General features: G+C 34.5%; 2 protein-coding genes and 1 pseudogene across 4 annotated transcripts; 1 reads left to right on the forward strand and 2 right to left on the reverse strand.

Annotated features, from left to right (window-relative positions):
* Positions 1-1,861: 1,861 nt before the first annotated feature.
* LOC120141682 lies at positions 1,862-7,730 on the reverse strand. Of its 3 annotated transcripts, XM_039156477.1 has the most exons (13): positions 7,713-7,730; positions 7,016-7,375; positions 6,791-6,892; positions 5,466-5,546; positions 5,261-5,370; positions 5,008-5,143; positions 4,752-4,850; positions 4,268-4,355; positions 3,771-4,174; positions 3,536-3,694; positions 3,227-3,424; positions 2,805-3,131; positions 2,046-2,138 (listed from the first exon to the last, which is right to left on the reverse strand). In XM_039156477.1, exons 2-13 carry the CDS (start codon positions 7,268-7,270, stop codon positions 2,046-2,048), a joined length of 2,052 nt encoding a protein of 683 aa, XP_039012408.1. In that variant the 5' UTR covers positions 7,271-7,375; positions 7,713-7,730. The 3 variants fall into 3 exon arrangements, with proteins under 3 accessions (XP_039012409.1, XP_039012408.1, XP_039012410.1); XM_039156478.1 differs by lacking the exon at positions 7,713-7,730 and having other exon boundaries at positions 1,862-2,138; positions 7,016-7,438; XM_039156479.1 differs by lacking the exon at positions 7,713-7,730 and having other exon boundaries at positions 3,813-4,174; positions 7,016-7,438.
* Positions 7,731-12,881: 5,151 nt separating this feature from the next.
* LOC120141740 lies at positions 12,882-14,343 on the forward strand (annotated as a pseudogene).
* A 32-nt stretch (positions 14,344-14,375) lies between these two features.
* Positions 14,376-15,074, reverse strand: LOC120141739 (calmodulin-like protein 30). The gene has a single exon (XM_039156536.1). The coding sequence runs from the start codon at positions 15,051-15,053 to the stop codon at positions 14,490-14,492; it is 564 nt and encodes a 187-aa protein (XP_039012467.1). The 5' UTR covers positions 15,054-15,074; the 3' UTR covers positions 14,376-14,489.
* Between the last annotated feature and the right edge of the window lie 6,782 nt (positions 15,075-21,856).

The raw sequence follows: 21,856 nt of genomic DNA on the forward strand, positions 1-21,856 counted from the left end.
AGGATATAATAGTTCCCATTGAAAATAATTTTGAAAACGAAATACTTCTCTCTAATCTCTCTATTTAATAAAGGATTCTAAACCTGTTTATTTTAAAATCAATAATTTTAATTCTCGTCGATACACTAATGTCAACGGATAATAAATCATATAATATCAAAATAATTTTAATTTTATTAATTATCATCATGCTAATACTTGTATGATAAATTTTTAATACAAGTGATTAAAATATAATTCTTTAAAAATTGGACGATAAAAATAAATAAGTGAAATTAAGGTCCTCCACTATGCAAATGCAACGGTCTCCTTTGACAACCTATCCATTTCATGTGTGTTGTCAACTTTTTTTTTATTTTTTATTTTTTGCTTAAAATTGAAGTTTGAAGAAGTGTCCCAACATTATGATCACAGAAACCATTTATATATAAAATAAAGATTTGATATTAAATGTGTGCCGACGTCAACCCCACGCCGTCTATATTTGTGGCATCCAAGAGTTTTTAACATTTTCATATGTATTGTTTCCGGCAATCAATAATTAAGGACCATAATTAATTTATAACTGAGGCATTTGTCTTTTGGGATTAAAAAAGTTGAGACATCAGTAAGATTGTATAAAAGAAAATTAAGTAGGTTTAATTACGCATCACATTGTTGTCTATGAGAGATTCTATCAAAATTTATGGCATTTTGGACATCGGCTTGCGTTCTAAATTTCAAACTATCTATGGAACGACGAACATGAGACATTTTTACAGATAGATGTTAATAATAAAAATATCAAATGTTTGATGTTTGTTTGTGTCGGTGAAATGCTGTGCTGCTGCTTCTATGCTCAAAAAAAGAGACAAGTTGGATACAGAGCCATCACATTTATTTATTTACTTTGATTGAAATAATGAAAAAAAAAATACTACAATTATTTCTTACGCCTTTCGTAAATAAGATAGTAAACGAGTCAAATTGAATTAGAGTATCATTGAATTTATTTGAAAAGTTTCAAGTTAAGCTTAACTTGAAAGTTCACAAGCTTAAATTATCAAGATCAACTCGAACTCAAATTAAAAATTAAAACTCCACTTGACTCTAAAACGTGCAAGTTTAAAATTGTCAAGTTCGACTCAAACACAAAATAAAAAATTGAAGCTCGACTTAAGCTTAAAAATATTCTCTAATTTAACTTGATTGAAGCTCAAACTCAAACTCGAATATGAATCTTAAGTACATAAAAATTTTATATTATATCTTTTTAAAAAATAACACATATATCAATATTAGTAATAGTTTAATTTAAAATTTATATATATATATATATATATTTCAAGTTGTCCACGGACTTTTCAAGTTATATATCAAATAGTTTATTTCAACTTGTTAAAAATCAAATCAAATTTGAACTCAAAGAGAGTCTATTTAATTTGAATATTAATCGAACTCGAGTAACTAGTGATATGTCTCATCTCATTTATAACCCTATACGTAAATTTATTTGTACACTTCATTTTAAGGGAAATTCTTCTACTTCATTTAATGATCATAAGAAGCAAGATTTTGGAATATAAAAATAATCTTGTGTTGTCCTAAAAATATATGTTCTTACTACTTTGGCAAGTCTTTACATTTTTATTTTGTAATTTGTATATAGTTCAGCATTCCAGGTATGCATTTGAAGATACAAAAATAAATTTTGGACAAACTACAAAGGGCCTTAAATAGCAAGTTAGGGCAGGGAGAGTGCCTCTAGCTGATTCTTTGGTACCTTTATAAATATAATTGGAACATTGACCATAGATTCACAGCCCAGCGTTAGCCTCTATCCAAAATCCAATTATATAATATTCAATAACTATGAACACTGTTTTTTCCTGTAAAGAAATGCCAATGAGAGTAACCTTCTGAAGTCTACTTTTTGTTATAATATCTACAACCGATATATAAATTGAATAAAATAGTATTGTTTCTCGATAAAAAAATAATAAACAAATAAAATATCAGACTTCTTATCACCATCAAGTGTGTTTTTTACATCACATGTAAAATGTCTACGCAAATATTATCTGGATAACTGCCTCAGCATTTCCATTGTACTGTGCTAGGAGATGGATTGCATCAGCCCTTGGCAATGCCAGAAATTCCTGAATCACATTCAAATAATATCACACCATTATACTTATTGTCCAACTGTAAACGAACATAAATTAGAGGAGCTAGCTCTTCGCCTAGCTTACAACAAGAGGACATCATGAGTTGAGCTTCTAACATAATAAAACAAATGCTTCTATCATTTTGGTTAAAATATGCTCTATGTCCCTGTACTCTTCTTATATTTGGAATTCAGGCCTTTCAATTTTAGGAATTTGGTCCCTCTACATTTTGGATTTAAAAATTCAAGTCAATTTGTTAAACCGGTTAAAAATTTTATGGTAAATTCAAGTCCCATCACAATGTTAGTTTTTTGTTATATGACTATGGAGTTACTATTTTTCTTTATTTCAAAATGTCGCATTAACAAATTTAGCAAGAGAATCTTAACCATCATAACAACTGGACATGAGTTTTTAAATCTGAAAAGTAGAGGGACTATATTCCTAAAAATAAAAGTCAGTGGATTAAATAAAATGTACGAAGCGTAAAGGAACTTTGAGCATACTTCAACTTTTTTTTATATAAGTTAAACAAATGCTTTATTAACCTGAACATGCATGTTAAATTTCAAGCAAATTAAATAATAATAATTACCGCTTATATGAACAATTGGTATATGGCTGATAAAGCATAAAAGGAATATTTGTTTAACTTACCATTACTTTAAGAATTGCATTCTCGTCACAAATAACATCTCTTGATGATGCTTGATTGGGACTGCTGCCATCGTCCGATACACGGGTGGCTGAAGAAACAGTAAGTTGAGAGGACCCAAGGGTGCAACTTTCAGCATTTGACTTTGAAGCAGTCAAGGAAGTTAACACAGGAGTGCTATTTTCCTTCAATGAATCAATTCTCAGAAGACTCTCAAACCGATCTTTACACATCTGCAGTTTGAACCATTCGGTGTGTGTGTGAAGAGTTGCTCTCATTATCCTCATCAGCTGAGGCTCCTCGATACCAAGCCTCTTCCCAAAAGCAACCTAACCAAGATAGAAAACCGTATACTTAAGTTACAAAAATACAGAACAAGAAAATATCTGTATATAAATTGAGAGAGTTGCAAACTTTAATGTACTTGAAGTGAACTTGCGAGAGCATGTAAAGGCAAGCTTGTCACAAGTGTATCTTCACTTGGGCGAAGCAATTGTACCAAAGTCTCCTTCAAGGGCTTCAGCAAATTGGAGTCACGAGCAGCTAAGGGGCCTAAATGGGAGCATGCAACCCTTAGAGCACCGGAATGATCACCCAACCCAACCAGTTTCAGAAATTCAACCTAAAACAAACAGAATGGTCAAGCCAAAATTCTTTGCATCTTATTGGTAATTTAGATAAATTTACCTGGAATTTTTAATAATAAAGTACAGCCGGTACAAACTACACTAACCTGTTTGAGTTGGAACAACAAAACAGGATTTTGCTCAAAGAAGTTTGGATCCAATGCATTAATTTCCTCCACGACCTCAGCAGCCATTCCTCTGCTAGCTAGCTCCTTCATCCGAAGAACAATTTCATATTTGTCTTCCTCGTTGGTATTTTCCACTCCCTGCATAATAAAAATTATGCTATTATCTATCAATTATAGTAAAATACAAAAAAATTCCAAAATGTAACTGTTATATCTTTGAGACAGTTGTACTGGCAATTTCTAATGCAGTGCTAACCTCTTGTTTTCCGTATCGATTATAATGATTATCAGAAATAAAATCCAGTTCATCACATCTTCCCCTCCATCGCTTACGTTTACTTCTTTCACCGGTTCCATGGTTTCTGTTTCTCAAGAGATTTGAATTTTCAGAATGATGTGATCCACTGGGGCTACAATCTTCGTGGTTGTTGGTGGGCTCAGAAGAAAATCTTAATTTGACGTCAGTTCCTTGCATGTTGCTCACATCAGTAGTAGCAGAAGTTTCACTATTTGAACGCTTAGCACCTCTATGATCGACATCAATGGAAGATTCTGGTGATGAACAACATCCAGACTCTAGAGGATTACCTTTCAGAGGTTCAGAAAGTGTTTTCATTCCTGAGAAAGGACAAATTGATCAGCACTCCAGTGAAGACATATATAATGAAAAGAAATTGATGTTAAGAGTTTTACTAGATGGAATGAAAATACCAGATTCAACAATTCCCCTGTAAACACAGTACTCACGAACAAGTTCATCAAGCACTGCATCATCCAATCTCATTCGACATATTTCATTCTGCATGCAAAGTCATAACTTATCAACTGATAACAAAAAACGCCAATTAGAGACTCTAGGACAGACCCACAAAGATTAAGTGATATATGGGAGAGAGATTTAGAATTTGAAATATTAACTGGACATCATCATGTTCAGTGTAAATCTGAAGATATAATCAAACAAATACAGGAAGTCATTTTCAAACTTTTATCCAACAAAAAAACTTGGTACTCTGTCAACATTATACATCATAATTATACAATAACGAGAAAACTTAGTACTGTGTCAAAATTCATCTCTGAATTAAGGGAAATAGTATCACAGCTGATTCAGTTGAGACAACAAAAAACCTGAATTTCCAAAAGGTATTGGGGGGAGGAAGGTATTAGATAGATTGTTAAAAATTTCAAAAACCTGAAATGCCTCAAACAGATCACCCTTGGCAAACCTCAAGCTATCAATAGCCCCTTGTCTTGTAAGCTCTACTGCATGTGCAAGAGCCTGTATATCCACCTGAATTTCAAAATCAACATGCAACTATAAGAGGAATCCATATAACCTAACAAATACACACATAGCATCACAAAGTCATGCATCAAGCCAGACTAATATATGACTATTTTCTCCCCAAGAAACATCTAAAACACACTAGCCAGGAAAAAGAAAGCACCTCATCAAACGCAGGTGCCTCATACAAATTATCTGGAGGTATTGCAGGGAAGTCACGTTCCTCAAGGAGCAATCTCTCAGTAAGACTTGAAATGGGTGATACAATTCTTTGTCTAAAGCAAAATACTTTATGTATGCTGAAAAAAGAAGGGAAATCGTTGCAAATTTATCAGAATCAAATATCAATACAAATGACCATAAATTTCATAAGAGTACTTAATGAATTATATATATATATAAAGTTGTAGTAATACCTCATCAGATAACTCAACGTCATTGAAAAGATGGGATTATATGCATGAATGTGAGCTCTTAAAACAGAAGACACTAATCCAGCAATCTCGTACCTCCTCTTCTCAGCCCACTGTACACAAAAGATCACAATATTCCTTAAGCACAGGATTCCTCTTCTTCAGCAATCATACAAAAAGTTGTTTATAAGGCCGAACTCCAACTTACCTCATTTGCAGCAGGGGAAGTTTGATCATCTTTGTCATATATAAAGGCAAGAAGCACATGCTTGAATTCCTCATAGGCTTCCTATACGGATACACTGATCTATCAGCAACCCCATGAACAGAATACATATGAACTAAATTGCTTGTTTTCTAGGTATCTTTTAAAAGCAATAATTCTATTTTTAAAAAATGATATTATAAGCAGCAATTAAATTGCCAAAACCACCCAAAAAGAAGTTAACAATGTCTACTTGTAACAGAATGACCAGATTTGGATCTCATTTCCCACCAGATGGTAAAAATCAACATTTTAAGGGTAATATGACACAACATCCAAGTCTAAGCGCAGTAGTGTATAGTAATTTTTATGAATATATTGCACATTCCCTATGGTCAATAACATAGATGCTTATCTTGGAAGTTATTCATCTTTCAATCCATTGTCTGAAGATTTGGGCTAATTAAGCCTCCAAATCTCAATCAAGTATTCAGTAGAAGACAAACGTATAAGGTGACAGGAAGACAATTAAGGACAGCTACTAGAAGAAAGGCTTATTTAGTAGATGCCACTTAAGAAAAGAGTTCTCAACACATAATAACAGCACATTGATCACTAAGACACTTTATCAATAATTCCCCCCATCAAATATCAATATCACAATCTTTTCAAAAGATTAAACACTTAGCAAAGACGGAAATGGGAAAGGTCAATAACATAGATGCTTATCTTGGAAGTTATTCATCTTTCAATCCATTGTCTGAAGGTTTGCGCTAATTAAGCCTCCAAATCTCAATCAAGTATTCAGTAGAAGACAAACGTATAAGGTGACAGGAAGACAATTAAGGACAGCTACTACAAGAAAGGCTTATTTAGTAGATGCCTCTTAAGAAAAGAGTTCTCAACACATAATAACAGCACATTGATCACTAAGACACTTTATCAATAATTCCCCCCATCAAATATCAATATCACAATCTTTTCAAAAGATTAAACACTTAGCAAAGACGGAAATGGGAAAGAATGATAACTTGTTACTCCTATCTCTCCATAATTTCTCCAAAATCAACCAATTCTTTTTCTAGAAATTTTATAACAAACCCTGTATTCAACTATTTCCTTAACATCATTTATCAAAAAACTATTTCCTCAACATCAATTCAAATAAAAAAAATGACGATGAATAAATGAATGATAATAATCTCACGCAAATAAAAAATTAGCATCACCGGGGTCAAAATAGTTGTCATTAATACCGTATTAAATTCCAAAATCAAACAATAATTATCAGAAAGAATAATATATTTACTAAAAGAGGAAGAAGTTACCGGATAGGCATTGAGAGCACAAGGAGCAAGAGACTTCCTTAGGTAATCAATTGCGAAGGCACGATCGTCCCTAGTCCCTTTCCTCAATAGCTCAATAAAATTCTTCAAAAGGAAAGTGGAAATGCGATCAACGATATAAAATTCAAAATCCGAAAACAAAAGAACTAATTCCACCCAAGCACACTTTTATTAGCATAAGAAAATAGATAAGACTAGGAAATTAACCAGTTTCTGTAACCGAAAGAGAAGGCGCTGATCTTCTAGGACAAAAGGAGCGTGAAGTCGGAGGAGATCAATGGCAGCGTCAATGTTACCGACCTCTAATGACCGCCGGATGTGGCGAATGATTAACCTCGAATGATAAGAATAAGGGAGAGAAGGAGAAGAAGGTGGCGAAGAGTCGTCGATCAAGTTCTCTGATTTGGCGAAATCGATGATGAGAGCGTCCAGTGCTTCCCAGTTAACAGGCCAAGAGTCCATGGATTTGATTATATTTTCTCGGGAAAGTTTTTGATAGAAAGAAAATAAGCAGGAGATGATGGGACGTGTAAAATATAAATTCCTGATCTGTTTTTCTTTTTCTTTTACTAATTTTCGTGTTTGAGAAGGGGAAAGCAAAAATTCCCCCGAAAGCAAGAGAGGCGGCGATGAGAGGTTAACAAAAAAATTAGAGAAGAAAAAGTAAGGATGGAATTTGGGGATTATAGAGGTGCCACGTGTCAGATAATTTCGTTGAGATAGCTAGTTTTATCCCCCGCAAAGTTTAACTGCCACGTCACTGACGTCAATGTGGAGTCTATCCTAAACAATTTGTAAAAGTAAAATCCTTCTTTTTCCTTTTCTTTTTCTATTTCTCTCATTTTATTTTCATTTTCATTTATGCTGTATCTTATTTTCATTTTCCCACGACAAAGTATATTGAACTTTAATTTTTAATTTTAAAACTTTATTTTCTGATTTTTTTTAATATCAAAAGTTTTTTAATTTCTATGTTAACTTCCATTAATAATTAATTAAAAGTAAAATAATTTATAAAAATATTTAATTAACGAATAAATAATTAAAAGTTAAATATTTTAATTCTTTTAATTTATTTTTCTATATTTTTTATTTTTTTATAAATTTATAAGTTAAAATCTCATTCATTATATTTTTATCTATTATTATCTAATGTAAAATTAGTCGTCATTTGTCTATGAGTGTTGGTATAAGTAGTTGAGATTCAAGAACTTAAGTTTGTAAGGTCAAGTTCAAATCCTACCAGTGTAACTCTTTGTGGACAATCTGTAAATTTTTATATAAATCTTAAATGATAATTATTTATAGATGGGTATTATTTATATGTATGTTAATAATTAATATACTGAAAAATAATTGATAAAATATTAATAGATTAGATTAATAATCATTAGGTAATACAAATCAAATTATATTTTAATGATTTTTTCCTTTTTAAATTATTTTTACTTTTAAATTTATTTTATTACCTACCCAGTAGGATAGTACCTACCCAAAAAGTGAATAAGATTTCTTTATTTAGGAAATACTAAAAGGGTCCAAACTTTTTCCCTTTTCCACTAGTTTGGAATATTCCATTTTCCTCTATCTCTAACATATACAAGAAATGGATGTTGCACGTTAATAGATAATATTTAAAGCTGAAATATTTGACTGAGTGGTTGAATTAAATAGATATAAAACAAGTTAATCAAATTAATGAATAATTTATTATAATTTAAATTTTATTTATTCTTAATTAAATCAAATGTATAAACTTTAAGTCTAGTTAAGTCAAATTAAATATATATTTATTTTAATTTTTATTCATAATTATTTATAATATTTATGATATTGATTGGCTCTAAGTTAAATGACTTCCTGTAATCATGTACGATATGCATATATATTTTTTCTCATATTCCTGTTCACATGTATAAATAAGATTTACAATGTTATTTAATAAATCAAATACTATCTCAAATTATATAATGTATTTATAATATTATTTTTAAAGAATGGATTTTGATAAAAAAATATTTATGACAACATAATAGAGTCAAGGAATTGATGAAAAGAAAGGATTTGTAAAGTGTTAAAGTCGGAGGATTAAATTAAATAAAATGAAAAGGTTAAGGAACATTAAATAATTTGAAAATATTTTTTAAATTAGTTTTTTAGAAAAAAAAAGATATTCAAGTTTTGCATATATTTAAAGTTGAGGGAGGAGGCTAGGAGTCTGTTATGTCCTAGTGTTAGCTGGACTCAGACTAAAGGAAGCTGGATTTGGGAGAATATACAGGTTAGGAAGGATAAGGTTAGCTGGCATCACTTTCTTTGGTTCCCTAATCATATTCCTAAATTTTCCATTATTTCTTGGATGGCCATCCTTGATAGATTGTCTACCAAGGACAATTTAGTTCGATTTGGAATTATTATTGATGGTGTATGTGGTTTGTATTGTGTTAGGTTGGAATCTAGGAATCGCCTATTTTCGGATTATTCTTATGTGAGGCATGTTTAGGATGTTGTTTTGCAATCTTGTGGTATGAGAAGTGTCCTCCTTTGTTGGGAGGATACTCTTCGTTGGGATGTAACCAACTTAAAGGGTAAGTCTCTTTTGATACATATTCTTAAGTTGGCTTGAACTGATTTTGTGTATTTCAATTGGGAGGAGTGTAATCGAAGGCAATTTAAGGGGTTGATTCGTTTGGTTGATGAGATTGTTAGGTGTATGAAGGAGGTTGTTAGAATTAAATTGTATAAATGTTACACGAAAAGGCAGGATGAGATCAATAAGTAATTGTGCATGGATTGGGAGTTGATATAGGTTTTTGTGTAAATGTTGATTATAGCAGTTTGTTTGCTTCTTTTTAGATAAATATAATTTTACTTATAAAAAAAGTTTTACATATATTGTATTTGGAGTTGAAAAGCATGAAATCCATTTAAAAAATTAGCATAAAATAAAAGAAAATTTGAGAAAACAAAATGTTGAGAGAGTAAATCAATTTTTTAAACTTTCAAAATTTAAACACTGCTAGAATATAAAAATCAAATCACTAATTCAAGTTAATTCAAATAATTTAAATTAAACAACTCAAACTAAAAAAATTAAATTAAAAAAATTTTATTCACTCGTAATTATACCAATATCTACAAAGGAAAAAAATTTGGACAAAAATTCATAATGTATGGACTGAATCTCTACCACTTAATAAAAAAAATCTATTGGGTCGTTCCAAACTTCATTACCATCGTCAGACGCCACGCCGGCCGCCATAACCGGTGACCGTTGACCATCGAAACTTCACAGTCTGCTCGCCTCGAAGTCAGCAACAAGGATTTAGGCTTCGTTTCATGAGACACAACCTACTTCAAAGTCGATCTCAGTCGAAGGTCACCGCAGTTGCATCCATCAACGGTGATTTTGTGACAGCATTAACCTTGATAAACTCGCTCCGACACTGGGAATCCAGAACTGAGTTCGGATTCTGAAGAAAAAGCCCTCATCTACACAAAAACGACAGAAATCGCAGCAGCTTGGAATGTTCCGATCTCATTCTATAGCCGTTGGATCGTCTCGAATCCGAGGTAGGTTGTTCCCGGGGATATTCTATACCTTCTCACCTTTGGGATTAACCAATGGACATCACAGACTACGGTTAATGGCTATGTCCGAGAATTCTGGTTCAAAGAGGGTAGCTACGAAGTGACTACGTGTTCTACAAACACAGTCCGGAAATAATACTTGCGCTGATTGTATCCAAAAGAATACTCATGATGCGTCGGTTTCCTACGGTGATTGCAAAGATCCACCTGTTACGAAGAAAAAGGTCAATGGTGGTTCTGGTAGTAATCGACAGCAGCCATTGAACAAATCTTTGAGCAACAATATGAGAAAATAAGCAGCAAGTGATTTTAGATCAGGGAATTATCACGATGGTGGATTGGGAGGTGTTCGGGTGAAGTCGAGGTCGATTACGAATGAGTTAAAGAGATCCCATTTTTAGGCATCGTCGGCGAATAAGGATATATCACCAGCTCAAACTACGGCAATAATTATCTATGATGGAATCAAGGAGGTAACCATAAAGGGTTATTGTGATGAAAAGCCTAGTGAAGTAGCAAGAAGTGGGAGAAATGGTCTTAAGAATTGGTGGAAGGAAGACCATCCAAAAATAAGTAAAGGGTATAGAAGCGGTTGCTACACATTATTTATCGAAAATCTATCGGAGAATATCCATTAGAAGAGGTTTGGATCTTTATTTTGCATCCATGGTCGGGTTATTGGTGCTTTCATTCCAAACAAAAGGAATTCGAAAGGGCTTCGCTTTGGTTTCATTCGTTTTGCAACAATCGAAGAAGCAAGGAAAGCGATCTCATAAATGAATGGATCTCATATTGAAGGGAGCAAAATTAGTGTATCTTTGGCTAAATTCAAACCTCGACAGTCTTTTTGGAGAAAGACCTCTACATCTATTCACCGTAAGTCTGAGATGGAAGGTGTTTCGAGGAATAATCTTTGTGAAATTCAAGGTGTTATGGACGAAGATAAACTTCACGTGTTGAGTAAATGTCTAGTGAGGTGGTGCAAGGACTTTATCAAAATTGGTAATCTCGCTAGACAAATACAAGCCAAGGGCCTCACTGATTTCTCGTTAATGAGAGCTGCTGGAAATGCAGTATTAATGATTTTCGAAGACTCTGTTTCATTGAGAAGTGTGAAGAACGATAAATCAGAGACTCTCGCAAAGTGGTTCTTCAGAGTCGAAGCTTGGTCAGAGAGTTTGGTAGTGAAGTGTTGTCGAGTGTGGTTAGTTTGCGAGGGTGTTCCTTTTCACGCTTGGAATTGGGATACTTTCAAAAACATTACAGATAAGTGGGGTTATTTGTTAGCAATCGACGAAAGCTGTCAGTCACCATCATCCTTTGATCAGGCAAAAATTCAAGTCCTCATAAATGCTCATGTGAGAATTGATGCGACGTTGGAATTGAAAGTCGGTGACAACTCCTTCAAAATCATGGTGCATGAGATTGAGCCTTCATTCAAGCCAAACTCTTGGGTCCTTAACGAAGTCGATTCTCATTAGATCTCGTCCCTTCAATTATGTCTTTGATTCAGGTGTTGGTTTTCTTTTGTGTTATGTTCTTTTAAGTTGTTTTTTATCCTATTGTTGGAGGTGTAACTTAGAAATAAAGTGATTGTCGATTGTGGTTTTTTGTTGAGGATGTGAGAGTTTAAGGTGTTTGTTGTAATTGTGTATATCACCATAGGAGGATATTTCGTGTTTTCCTATATATTGGGTATTATTATTAATAACTATGAGGTATTTTTTTCTTCCTTCCAATGTTCGTTAACATATTTCTTAGCATGTGAACGAATACGAATGGAATTTTTAACGAGACCTCCAACTTCTATAAAAAATTTTGCTTATATCTCATTGTGCAAAAATTGACTTGTTCTACAACTTCAAACAATTCCACTGATAAAGACTCGGCAAATAATGCGTCAGTTAAGCAAAAATACAGCAACTCAAATTCCATGAATTAAACTAGTTTTGGTTAATTGAACCCAACACATAATATTTTTTAACAGTAAATTTATCATTGATTGAATATATTGTAGAATAACTTAGTAAATTCCACATGAACGTACAATTTGCAATTCCTTTTCCCTATAAGAAAAATATATCAGTGCATTTGAAACCATGCAAGGGATATTAGACATCAATGATTTAACTTTCAGGTGATTGTCAGATGGTTTACAACGCTTGGAAAGTTGGACATTGTCAATGATTACTACTATTATCAAAATAAATAGAAAGAAAATTTGCAGCGGGTTAGATTTTTTAACAATGCTGACATGTACATATAAGTTCAGTTCTAGCCAGTTTCTTTGTTGGTGAAATGTGTAACTATTGCAAGTATAGGACCCCAAATCACATTCAATTTCATAGAAAACCAACCCAGATTTTTGCAACCTTGTAAAACCATTTTCTTCTCTCCTTAGGGATACTTCATGAGGAAGGTTCAACTTCCAAAGCCTTTAATCTGGAACTCTGAGCAGTACTTTCTTGGATATTGTGTTCAAACTCTTAGCAAATTCCATGACTTCTTTTTCAGCTTCACGTCTCCTTTTTCCCTTACCACAAACCCCAAGCTAATCACCGGTATTCAACTAACTTAACAAGAAAGAAATGTATTCTTTAACTCATGGCAATTCAAAATATGCGGCAGCAGGGTTCCCAACAGCCCCCATGAACATGGTCTACCGGCCTGTGCTATTGTTGTGATGACCCTGCCAATTGTTTCATCACCTGTTTCTGTCCCTGTGTTACCTTTGGACAAATTGCTGAGATTGTTAACAAAGGGTCCATCTGTAAGCTTCTAAAATACCCAGTTTAAGACCATTTTATGAACCTGCAAGGTCTGAAAAACTAATTTTGGTGTTATATTTTGTATGCAGCTTGTGCAGCAAGTGGTGCGGTTTATGGATTGCTGGCTCTGACAGGCTTATCTTGCTTGTAATCGTGTGTTTATAGGTCGAGATTGAGAGGACAATACGACTTGGAAGAGGCTCCTTGTGCTGATTGCTTGGTTCATTTCTGTTGTGAGACTTGCTCACTTTGTCAAGAATATAGAGAGCTCATGAACCGTGGATTTGATATGGGGATCGGTATAAGTTGCCCAAGCTTTTTTTGTCCATTTTCTTTGATCTTTATATCTCTATCTGCAACATGTTTTTTTTACCCTCTCGATCCCAAAACTTCACCTTAGTTAAAAAAATCGGTATTTTCATATTTTTGAAGTTATATCATATCCATGTGTGGTGTATAAGATAATTTGTAGATATTCATGTGGAGTAACATAAACAATTAGAATTGTTATTGGTTAAAATATTTTAATTAAGTCAAAAATAAAATAACAAGTCCTTTAATTCATATAATCATTAATTTAAAACTTAAATATCACTCAGGTTTAAGCTGAACATAATTAAAATACATTAATATGTATATACTTATTACGTTGACAACTCAAATCTAATATTTTAAAAGAGACATATAGTTTTATCCAAATTTAAAAGAAATATTTCTTTTATTCTTTTTAATAAATTAGATCCAATTTTTTATACAATTACACGTGTCTAAAATTTGATTCATATTTTAAACATGCACCATGTTAGACCTGAACTAGCGTTAATTTAATATCCAAACATATGGTTAATGTGATTAAAAAAACTTATTGATACAATATTAAGAATTCAAGAACTTAATTATAATATTTTAATATTTAGGGATAAAATAAAAATTGGTTCATAATTTGAGAATGTCTAGTGTAGTATAATTAACTTTAATAAATAGGAATCTAGTAGGAATGACTTGGAATTTTATGTTTTGCTTGTTTTTCAGTCACAAATAAAAATTTGGGTTAAAGGTTGGAAAGCAAACATGGAACGACAAGGAAGAGGAATTACAGTTGCTCCTGTCGTAGGACGTATGGCCAGATGATAATACTCAAACCTCTGCAACATTAACACCATTGTCTTTGTGTATTTGTTCTACTTTACAAACTATGTTTTATTCAGTTTTATGCTATTTGTTTTATGCTCCTTTTTATTCTGAAAACCGCAAGTGTTTATTACAAATCTAGGGGGAAGGAAGAAAACGTACTTAAAATAACACCAGATCAATTGCTGAGGTCAAGATGGCTTCATGGTGCGAGTCATCATGGTCATGAACTCATTCATGTCGATTAAACCATCCCCGTCAACATCCAGCCCTCGAATCATTTTACGACAAGCTTCCAAGCTACATCTTTCTCCCATCTTCTTCATCACCGCCATTAATTCTTCGGCGCTTATTTTACCATCGCCGTCCAAATCATACACCCGAAATGCGCTTTGGATGTCGTTGCCATTGATCCCTTCTCCCATGTTATGCATCATCTCAGTGAATTCCTTGTAGTCGATGAAGCCGTCCCCATCGGCGTCGATGGCAGAAAATGCTTTCCCCATTTCTCTTTCTGCAACTCCTTTTCCCATCACTTTCAAAGCTGATTTGTACTCTTCCTTGGAGATTTTGCCATCTTTGTTGGTGTCAAACTTGTTGAACACACACTTCATTTCTTCCATGTTTGGCTGGTAAGTCCTTGATGACATGTTCGAGTTTTGCCTTTCCTTGTTGATGCTCAACTGGGTTGGTTTTCTTGACAACTTTCTCGAGAGCGAAACACATTTGATCTTGATGAAACTCAAAATCGACATTCGGATGTTTCTGTGAATTTGTGGAACTGTTTCTGATATGATCTTCAATGTCGGGTGCCTTTCTTTATATATAATCTTACTTGCCTAACAAATCATGTAGAATATCACTTTAACTGAATTTGTTGATCTAAACCAATTAAAGGGAGTGTAATTGGGTTTGATATTCTTATTCCAAAATTTTCATTTTTATCCATACAACTTGACATTCGACGCGTAGGAATCATTGGCACTACACTACCATACAAGATTCCAGTTGGACTCCAAAATTTTCCATTTTCTCCTAGACCCGCATCTGACATACATGTTGGCATGGAAATGAATTTCCAATATATAAAAGATATAATTAAATGTAGGAAAAGGTCGACTGTTGAACGAAGATTAAGGCTGAGAAAAGGTTTGATTGAGACATTTATTAGATATTGTCCTTAAAGATATTTCACGAAATCTTTCAAGATTCAACAATTTTTTATATTTAAATCAAACCAAGTGGTTTTAACCAAGAACACGTGATTCTTTTGAGATACCTACACATGTTACAATAATCTCTTCCTATTTGAAAAGAATTGTCGGAACTGTCTTTCGGTTAGATCCGGAATTGAGTTTCGACTTGAACTAAATGAATTGGAGTCGCCACCGATAATTTATTTTAAAAAAAATTGGTTGACCGAGTACCTTATTTCTTACCTGACTTGCGTCTTACCAGTGATGTGTCGGATTCGGGAGTCGGTTACAGTCAAGGAAGGGTTAGCACCCTTGAAATGCCCTTTCGGTACTATGTAATTTACAGTTGTCTTTAGTTAAGAAAAATGTAACTTTAAATTAAAAGGTAAAATGACGATCCAAATTTTTTACCTCTGATTGATTGAAAACGTACCCTTTAAAAGTCAAAAAAATGTGTTAAGAAGAAAAAATGAAAATAAATAATGAAGAAAATACAAAAACGAATGGAATAAATGAAGTAATATAAAATAAAGAAAATACATGAAATAAAAAAGTAAAGGTAAAAATGAATATAACCAATGTGTGAAGAATATATATATAATGTAATAATGTAAAAAATATTACACAGAAAAATTATATATAAACAATAAAAATAATAAAATAAATATATACGTACGAACTAAATAAATAAAAGTGAAAAAAGTAAAAATCGGTAAAAAGATAGATATAGAGAAAATAAAATAATAAAAAATATATAAACATACATATTAATATGGAATGAAATAAATAAATTAAGGAAGAAAAATATATATCTAATAAATAAATAAAAAATATATACATAAAATGATGATAATAATAATAAAAAGGGAAAAAATGGGAAATAATATATATATATATATATATACGTTAATAGTAAAAATAAATGATAATAGTAATAGCTAAAAAATATATACATATATATAATAAAAAATATAAACGTATGCTAAAATATATATATATATATATAAGGGAATAAAATATAATAATGAAAATATGATATATAATAATAGCAAGGATTAAATTAAAACAGAAGCAAAGCTAAGGGGTAAATTAAAAAAGGAATCAAATTTGGTTTGGGGTAAAATTGAACACTTTAAAACAACGGGACCGAAACAGGATTTATCCATTTTAGAGGTAAAAACACGCAGATCCTCATCTGGTGCGGGTCGGGTCCTGGATCAGCCATGGGCCGAGTATATAAGCTACTTTTCATAAACAAGTTTCATAATTCTCACCTCCCCTCTCCAGGATCAAAACGCCAACCATTGTTTTCTCTGAAATGTTCTTAGGCTGTTCTTCAAGATGAAGAACAACCACCGTACGAAACCCAGATCACGGTGGCCACCGCCTCGCCGACCGCCGTATATCGACGCCGGCCACCGCTAATCGGCGGTGGTCCACCAAAAAAATATTTTTTTAGCCCTTTTCACCCACAACTCAAAAATCGTGTTTGTTTTTTGAAAAATGGCCTCAAGAGGGGTAGATCTGGAGTTGATCGTTTCGAAAACCCCCTCTCCGGGTCCTCGGCCAAACGTTCTTTGGGTTATTGTGCAACCAGATAATGAAAGTAAATTCAATCGAGACCATACGCATGCAAGGAAACCAAAAAAGGTCAGAACTTTTTACCTTTCCTTTCGAAATATTGCAAGAATAATGCTTGGGTTGCTTCGAATATTCGTATTTTTACTCGTATGTTCCTAGTATTTCCGCTAAAAAAAATTGCGTATGCTTTGTATATATCAATCGTGACCATTACAGTAAGGATTACATGTTATTTATAATATTCAAGCCATCCTATTTTTGGGTATTTGATTCCTAGTTAAAAACTAATATTTGCTATTGGTTTGCTGTTGAACCGAGATGATCGGTTGTGGGTTGTTACTGAAGGGTCTTTGTGCTCTCCTTGCGCTGAAAGAATCGGGGTTGGTGTCGTGCAGCGTGGGGGAACCTGGGTTGCTTGGAGATGCAGCGCTGGTGAGAGAGAAGCTGTTAGGGTTTGACTTGGAACTGGACAGCTTGGACCTTGTTTGGGCCGTTGTTGGGCCATTTTATTTGATTTTGGGGCCTGTAAAAATGTAAATAAAGTTAATAATATAATTATACACTATGGTTTGTAATATTACATAATAATATAATAATATTAATAACAAAAGACGAAATCGAGTGTCTTCAGTTGCCCCTCTTTGCTCATTATCGTGTAATGAAAATAGAGCAAAGATTAAAAGACACGAATTTCGGTCATATCGAATATCTTCCATCATGGAGTTAAAATCTGATATTAGGACTGGTTTGTCAATCTGGATTGAAATATAAAATGACTCCCTCGTTGTGAAGTCGAGTTAAACTGGAGGCTCCTAAGTACGAAATCCTAAATCGAACTCGAAGCTTTGAGTAGTAGCTCATGGATCATCTTCTGGCTCAGGATACTTTGTCGTGAAGGTAAAACTTGCCCTGAAGACTTCGGTATGGCTGTGTTACAGATGAATCCTTCGTCGTGAAGTTGGGTCAATCTGTTAGTGAAGTTGGAATTGTACATGGCCCCTTCGTCGTGAAGTTGAGCCTAGGATTTGGATATCATTCATCGTGAAGTTGAAATCCAATGTAAGTTGCATTGTTTCGAGGCCAATATCCTCCGCCGTGATGTTGAAATTGACTCTGAAACTGGAAAGTTTATTGATAGCCACTCATTCCTTGAGTTGGATATCCTTCGTTGTGAAGTTGAAAACCAATCTAGAGATAGATATTGCTTGTGTGTATGATTCCCTTCGTCGTGAAGTTTAAACCGCGGGTGGCCCCTTCGTCGTGAAGTTGAGCCTGGTAATTGGATGTCCTTCGTTGTGAAGTTGAAATCCAGGTAAGTTGTATTGCTCCGAGTCCAATATCCTCCGTCGTGAAGTTGAAATTGGTTCTGGAACTGGGAAATTGTTTGTTGACAGTCAGCCGCCCCTTCGCCGTGAAGTTGAGCTTGTGCCGTCTTGAGTCCAATATCCTTCGTTGTGAAGTTAAAATTGACTCTGAAAGTTGTTTGTTGACAATCAGCCGCCCCTTCGTCGTGAAGTTGAGCTTGTGTTGTCTTGGGTCCAATATCATTCGTTGTGAAGTTGAAATTGGTTCTGAAATTGGGAAGCCCCTTCGTCGTGAAGTTGAGCGCCGGATGGCACGATATCCTCCGTTGTGGAGTTAAAATTGTGGATGTGTGGGTACGATATCCTTCGTCATGGAGTTGAAATCGCGGATGGCCCCTTCGTCATGGAGTTGAATCTTGACTTGAATATCCTTCGCCGTGAAGTTGAAATCCATGTATTGTATGTTGCGGGTGAACACGATTCCCTTCGCCGTGAAGTTGAAACTGTGGATGACCCTTTTATTGTGACGTTTGGCTTTGAGTTAGATATCCTTCGTCGTGAAGTTGAAATCTACTCTCGAGCAAATTGCGTTATTTTTTTAGTCCAATATCCTTTGCTGCGAAGTTGAAATTGGCTCTAGATAAGACCTGCAAAGATATGCATATATGCGATGTTATGAATGCAATGCTCTTAGGTGTGCCTAAAATGCATATGCAACATATGTTATCTTGGGACTTTGGAGGGAAATCTCGATCTCCGGTTGCCTGTCGTGTTGACTCTTGATTTTGAAATCTTGAAGTTCTGATCCTTGATCTTGGATTCTTTAAATGTTTCAATCTGGTGTGCACATTCTATTTGCTTCTTGATTTGGGAAATACTTCTCGACCATCTCAAGTATGTGCATGAGCCTTGATCGACTTCGGGTACCTGTATTTTTCAATGAATCTTTGTACAGTAATATGCGATTATCTTTTGCATAAGTAAATAAATCATTAAGTTTAAGCTCAATTCAAGATGCTCAAAAGGAATTGGTTTAGAGAAACGGATTGTCTTTTATTCATGAGAAAAAAAAGAACAAATAATACATGACAAGCATTCTGAAAAATGAATACATGATGAGGTGTAAATGAATGTCTTAGATCACGATAATGTGGGCACTTTTGAGCTCGAAAGCCGTTAAGTGACTTTGAACGCAGCCTTTGCCAAGGGATCTTTGAAAATACGACAACATTCTGGAGAGTGCAACCTTTCTCCAACTTATTGAGTCTGTAGAAGATTCAGATGCCGGGACACTTCCATTGTCTGTATTTCTGATGTCCAAATCTCCCTTTCGGGTGTTCAACTTGGACCCATCCTTGGTTGCAAGATGCCCTTTGCGGGTTTTCATCTTGAACCCACCTTATTTTCTTTTATTTTTATTTTTCTTTTGTTTTTTTCTCTTTTCCTTTTCTTTTTTTTTCAATTTAGGGTGCCTTTTCGGGTTTTCACCCTAAACAATTTTTATTTTTTTCCTTTTTCTTTTTCTTTTTTTTTCCAACTTAGGGCGCCCTCTCGGGTTTTCATCCTAAGCGAAGTACTTTTTCCAAGTTGATGGGATGTGGCAGTTCAGGTCCGTCCATTTCAGCCAGGACAAGGGCTCCTCCAGAGAAGGCCTTTTGCACGACATAAGGTCCTTCCCAATTTGGCATCCATTTTCATCGGAAATCTTTCTGGACTGACCAAATTCTTTTTAGCACCAGATCTCCTTTGCGGAATATTCTCGGGTGCACCTTTTTATCATGTGCTCGGATCATTCGTTTTTGATAGATTTGACATGATGAATGACTTTTAGTCTCTTTTCATCTATCAGATTAAGTTGATCATATCTGGATTGTACCCATTCTGCATCATCAAGTTTGACTTCTGTCAAGACCCGAAGTGAAGGAATCTCTACTTCAATGGGTAGTACTGCTTCCATTCCATAAGCTAGTGAAAATGGAGTTGCCCCAGTCGAGGTTCATATCGAGTTTCGATAGGCGAACAAAGCGAAAGGCAACTTCTCATGCCAGTCTTTATAAGTTTCAGTTGTTTTTTCCACTATCTTCTTAATGTTTTTGTTTGCTGCTTCTACTGCTCCGTTTATCTTTGGTCTGTAAGCAGTAGAATTGTGATGCTTTATGTTGAACTGTTCACAAGCAGCATTCATCATCTTGTTGTTCAAGTTTGTAGCATTATCGGTAATGATCCTTTCAGGTAGACCATACCGACATATAATCTCTTTCTTCAGAAACTTGCAAATAGTGGATTGAGTGACACTGGCATATGATGCAGCCTCTACCCATTTCGTGAAGTAATCAATTGCCACGAGAATTAAACGATGACCATTTGAAGCCTTCGGATAAATTTTCCTGATAACGTCCATGCCCCATACATAGAAAGGTCATGGTGACGTCATTACATGAAGCGGATGAGGTGGAACATTGATTTTATCTCCGTAAATCTGACACTTATGACATTTTCTTGCATAGTTGATGCAATCACTTTCCAGTGTGGACCAAAAATATTTACATCTCATTATTTGTCTTGACATCATATGTCTGTTTGCATGTGCTCCACAAACTCCATTATGTACTTCTTCCACTATCATTTTTGCCTCTTCAGTATCGATGCACCTTAACAGGACTTGATTATGGCTTTTCTTGTATAAAACCTCTCCGTCAAGGATATATCCAGCTGTCATCCTTCTAAGGGTTCTCTTATCAGTTTCAGTGGCTTCTTCTGGATAACTCCGATGCTTGATGTATTGTAGAATGTCGTAGTACCAAGGCTTAGTGTCTTTCACTTCTTCAATTTGGTAACAATGAGTCGGGTACTCATACGACTTCATGTCGATTGACATCATTTTAGCCTCCCCGCCAGCCTTGAATGCGGCTGCCAAGGTAGCTAAAGCGTCAGCCATTTGATTTTTTTCTCTTGGTACATAGTGGAAGGTGACTTCGTCGAACTCTTCAAGCAGATTTAGTACTAGTTTTCGGTACTTTAACAGTTTTACATCCTTGGTTTCCCAATCTCCGCGGAGCTGATAGATTACTAATGTTGAATCTCCATATATCTGCAAGGTCTTTATGCTTTGCCCCAGCGCAGCTCGGATTCCCAAGACACATGCTTCATACTCCGCCATGTTATTGGTGCAATCGAAGTTGAGTCTGCTAGTAAATGGGTAGTGACTCCCTTCTGGAGAAATTAAAATTGCCCCGATGCCATGTCCTAATGCATTTGACGCACCATCGAAATGCATTCTCCATGAACTATCCGTTGAAGTCCCTGCTTCTTCTAAGGAGATAGCCATCAAGTCTTCGTCTGGGAAGTCAAAGTCCAAAGGCTCGTAATTCTCATCGGTTCTACTAGCCAAGAACTCCGATATGACACTTCCTTTGATTGCTTTCTGGCTCACGTACTCAATGTCAAATTCCGACAAGAGTATCTACCATCGGGCTA

This window comes from Hibiscus syriacus, unplaced genomic scaffold (assembly GCF_006381635.1).
Source record: "Hibiscus syriacus cultivar Baekdansim isolate YM2019G1 unplaced genomic scaffold, ASM638163v2 tig00110813_pilon, whole genome shotgun sequence".
NCBI classification, from domain to species: Eukaryota; Viridiplantae; Streptophyta; class Magnoliopsida; order Malvales; family Malvaceae; genus Hibiscus; species Hibiscus syriacus.